Source organism: Sorghum bicolor, chromosome 1 (assembly GCF_000003195.3).
Source record: "Sorghum bicolor cultivar BTx623 chromosome 1, Sorghum_bicolor_NCBIv3, whole genome shotgun sequence".
NCBI lineage: Eukaryota > Viridiplantae > Streptophyta > Magnoliopsida > Poales > Poaceae > Sorghum > Sorghum bicolor.
Genome location: NC_012870.2, coordinates 6,334,325 through 6,338,299, shown reverse-complemented (window position 1 = coordinate 6,338,299; position 3,975 = coordinate 6,334,325). Strand labels below are relative to the sequence as shown.

The 3,975-nt window shown below is 50.4% G+C and overlaps 1 protein-coding gene across 1 annotated transcript; it reads left to right on the top strand.

Annotated features, from left to right (window-relative positions):
• Positions 702-2,905, top strand: LOC8086205 (isoflavone 2'-hydroxylase). Its single transcript, XM_002466369.2, has 3 exons — positions 702-908; positions 974-1,993; positions 2,115-2,905. Exons 2-3 carry the CDS (start codon positions 1,055-1,057, stop codon positions 2,730-2,732), a joined length of 1,557 nt encoding a protein of 518 aa, XP_002466414.1. The 5' UTR covers positions 702-908; positions 974-1,054; the 3' UTR covers positions 2,733-2,905.

Here is a 3,975-nt window from a genome sequence, read left to right as displayed (position 1 = left end):
TAGCACATAGCAAATATTAGCTAGCTAACTATTATCTGCGAGGGCCTCTGGATACATGCTATTATCTGATTTGGTTTAACTAGTGAGATAGTTATTATCTAGAGGTTTACATAACGATTAGCTACTCCATCCATGCCAAATTATAACATGTTTGATTTTTTTTATTTCAAGTTTGACCACTCGTCTTATTTAAAAAATTTGTGCAAAAATAGTCAAATTTAAGTCATTCTTGAAAAATTTTAATTAATAAACCAAGCCACAACAAAAGAAGTGATAATTTACACAAATTTTTGAATAAGACGAGTGATCAAAATTTTAATTGAGTAGTTCATTATTTATAAGAGATAGTTATTATTTTTTGACTGTCACAGGTGGGGTGGGAGAGCTCCCCACCTGAATTTTATTTCACTGATCTAGGTCTGAAAAAAGATAATTATTAGTTGATAGCTACTATCTACATAGAACCAAACAAGACATCAGTAGGTGCGAGATTGTCACATACATGGTGTGAGAGCTAATTAAAATCATCCACTTGGCATGTTACACAGTCCCATTACATATGCAACGTTGACTTCGTCTTATGAATCAGCTGCTCAGCATTGTATGAATTAACTAATCCTACCGATCGCGTGATTTTCTTGTTTCCCAAGAGTCCAAAGACGCTTCGATCTCGCATTGCAGGTTGGCCTTTCACTCACCCTTTGCCACTCCAGGAAGAAGCCGCGATGGTGGGATGGGTGATGGCAACCACCACAAAGAGTCAAAGACGCAACAAGACAGTGGTATCGACTCTTGAGCTTAAAGAAAAAATGCATCGACGCACCACAATATCACGCAGGTCCTACAAACAATACTACACAGGATGACACGAACCATCCTCTCCAGACGTTCGTCATCAACTGCTACAAGTATGTTATGCTTCAAATTGTACTAGATCCTTGTCAGGTTTGAATCTCGGTGTGTATATATGCAGCTATGGCGCCACACAACCTGCAACTCGCGATCAATCGACTAGAAGAAACACACAGCAGCCAAAGCCATCACTAGGCCTGACATGGATAAGGCCTATATCGCCGTCCTCTCCGGCGCCTTCCTCTTCTTGCTCCACTACCTCGTGGGCCGTGCGGGCAGCGGCGGCAAGGGCAAGGGCAAGGGCTCGCAGCAGCTTCCGCCGAGCCCTCCGGCCATCCCTTTCCTCGGCCACCTCTACCTTGTCAAGGCTCCGTTCCACGCGGCGCTGGCCCGGCTCGCGGCGCGCCATGGCCCGGTGTTCTCCCTGCGCATGGGGTCCCGCCGCGCCGTGGTCGTGTCCTCGCCGGAGTGCGCCAAGGAGTGCTTCACGGAGCACGACTTGAACTTCGCCAACCGCCCGCTGTTCCCGTCGTTGCGGCTCGTGTCCTTCAACGGCGCCATGTTCTCCGTGGCCAGCTACGGCCCGTACTGGCGCAACCTCCGCCGCGTCGCCGCCACACAGCTTCTCTCCGCGCACCGCGTCGCGTGCATGACCCCCACCATCGCCGGGGAGGTGCGCGCCATGGTGCAGAGGATGGACCACGCCGCCGCGGCCGCACCCGGCGGCGCCGCGCGCATCCAGCTGAAGCGGAGGCTGTTCGAGCTCTCCCTCAGCGTCCTCATGGAGACTATCGCGCAGACCAAGACCTCCCGCACCGAGGCCAACGCCGACACGGACATGTCGCCCGAGGCGCACGAGTTCAAGCAGATCATCGACGAGCTCGTCCCGTACCTCGGCACGGCCAACCGATGGGATTACCTGCCGGTGTTGCGGTGGTTCGACGTGTTCGGCGTCAGGAACAAGATTCTCGACGCTGTGAGCAGAAGAGACGCGTTCTTGAGGCGGCTCATCGACGGGGAGCGGCGGAGGCTGGACGACGGCAGCGAGAGCGAAGTTAAGAGCATGATTGCGGTGCTGCTCACTATGCAGAAGTCTGAACCAGAGGTCTACACTGACACTGTAATCATAGCTCTGTGCGCGGTGAGTGCTTCTTGTACTACCATATATATCACTTCTCTTATCTTGCAATCTCCTTTTTCCTGGATCTGGATAATTCAATCACGCGACTGACTGTCGTTTTCTCATTTTCGCTGCGATGAAGAACTTATTTCTCGCCGGAACGGAGACCACGTCCACCACGACGGAATGGGCCATGTCGCTCCTGCTGAACCACCCGGAGGTCCTCAAGAAGGCGCAGGCCGAGATCGACGCCGCCGTGGGCACCTCCCGCCTGGTGACCGCGGACGACGTGTCTCGCCTCACCTACCTGCAGTGCATCATCAACGAGACGCTGCGCCTGCACCCAGCCGCGCCGCTGCTGCTGCCGCACGAGTCCTCCGCAGACTGCAAGGTCGGCGGCTACGACGTGCCCCGCGGCACGATGCTGCTGGTGAACGTGCACGCGGTCCACAGGGACCCCGTGGTCTGGGAAGAACCGAGCAGATTCATGCCGGAGCGGTTCGAGGACGGCAAGCAGGCCGAGGGGCGGCTGCTGATGCCGTTCGGGATGGGGCGGCGCAAGTGCCCCGGGGAGGCGCTCGCGCTGCGGACCGTCGGGCTGGTGCTCGGCACGCTGATCCAGTGCTTCGACTGGGACAGGGTTGATGGAGTTGAGGTCGACATGGCCGAGAGCGGCGGGCTGACCATGCCCAGGGCCGTCCCGCTGGAGGCCCTGTGCAAGCCGCGCGCAGCTATGCGTGATGTTCTTCAGAAGCTCTGAACATATTGATGGACCTTGTTGGCATCGTCTTGTCGAGTCTGATAGTGTGTGATGTAGCTACCGAGCGTATGTATTCGTATAATCGTATTGTGTATATGAACAGCTGTTGATTGCCTTGTACTAATTGATCTTTGACGAGTGTATGGAACGGATGTGAATCGACCTTCTCTCCACGGCCCCATCTAATTTTTTTCCGCGGTGGTCTTATGTTTATTTTTTTTAGCAACTCTTATGTTTACTGGAGTACATGCTACTATATATTTTTTTTTAAAAAAAATGTCGGAACTTTATTAATGATCTTCCGACCCAGCAGAATATCTGGTCACCAAATCCTCCAAAGATGGAAGTACTCTCTCCCAAGTGTTATAACTGCCACTTGGGGGATTACAGCCTAGAGCAGCTAAAGAGTGTACATTCCCTGTTACAAACTGAGATAACGCACTTGTACATATCACCTCTAATAAGAGCAACTCCAGCAGTACCCCAAAACTAGGCTCCTACTTTTAATTTGGGTGCTCACTTGGGGCTCAATTTTTTTACTTCAACTCCAACAGTAGCATCTAAATTTGGACTCCCAAACCTATTCCAGAGAGAATGACAGAAGGGACCCACTTATCATTGTTTTTTCTTCTTCCTCTTTCTTCTTCCTTTGGACAGGGACACAAATAGAGCATCGAGCCGGTTACGTGTCATGCACATGCAAGGGAAGAGAGAGAGGGAGAGCGCGCTAGGGCTAGGACACGCGATGGAGGATGGAGGCTGTCCTGTTGGGCCAACAGAAATGGGGTCTGGGGAAGAAATATGAGTGTCCAACCAAATATAGGATCTGGAGTAGGAGCCTGCTGGAGTAATGTTTTTAGCCTAAACACCCATATTTAGCTATTAGAGTTTGAGTAGGGGCCTGCTAGAGTTGCTCTAACATGTTTAATCTCTGACACTATGCCACCGGTTGACGCCAACCTATAGTCATCAGTTTGGAGCGCATCCTTTACCAGTGATGCATCCACCTCCAAAATAATATTGGGGCCTTGTTTAGTTCACACAAAAAACTAAAAACTTTTTAAGATTTTCCATTACAGCAAATCTTACGGCACATACATAGAGCATTAAATATAGATGAAAATAAAAAATAATTGCACAGTTTGGCTATAAAGTGCGAGACGAATCTTTTAAACCTAGTTACTTCATGATTGGACAATATTTGTCAAATAAAAATGAAAGTGCTACAATAATGAAATCCAAA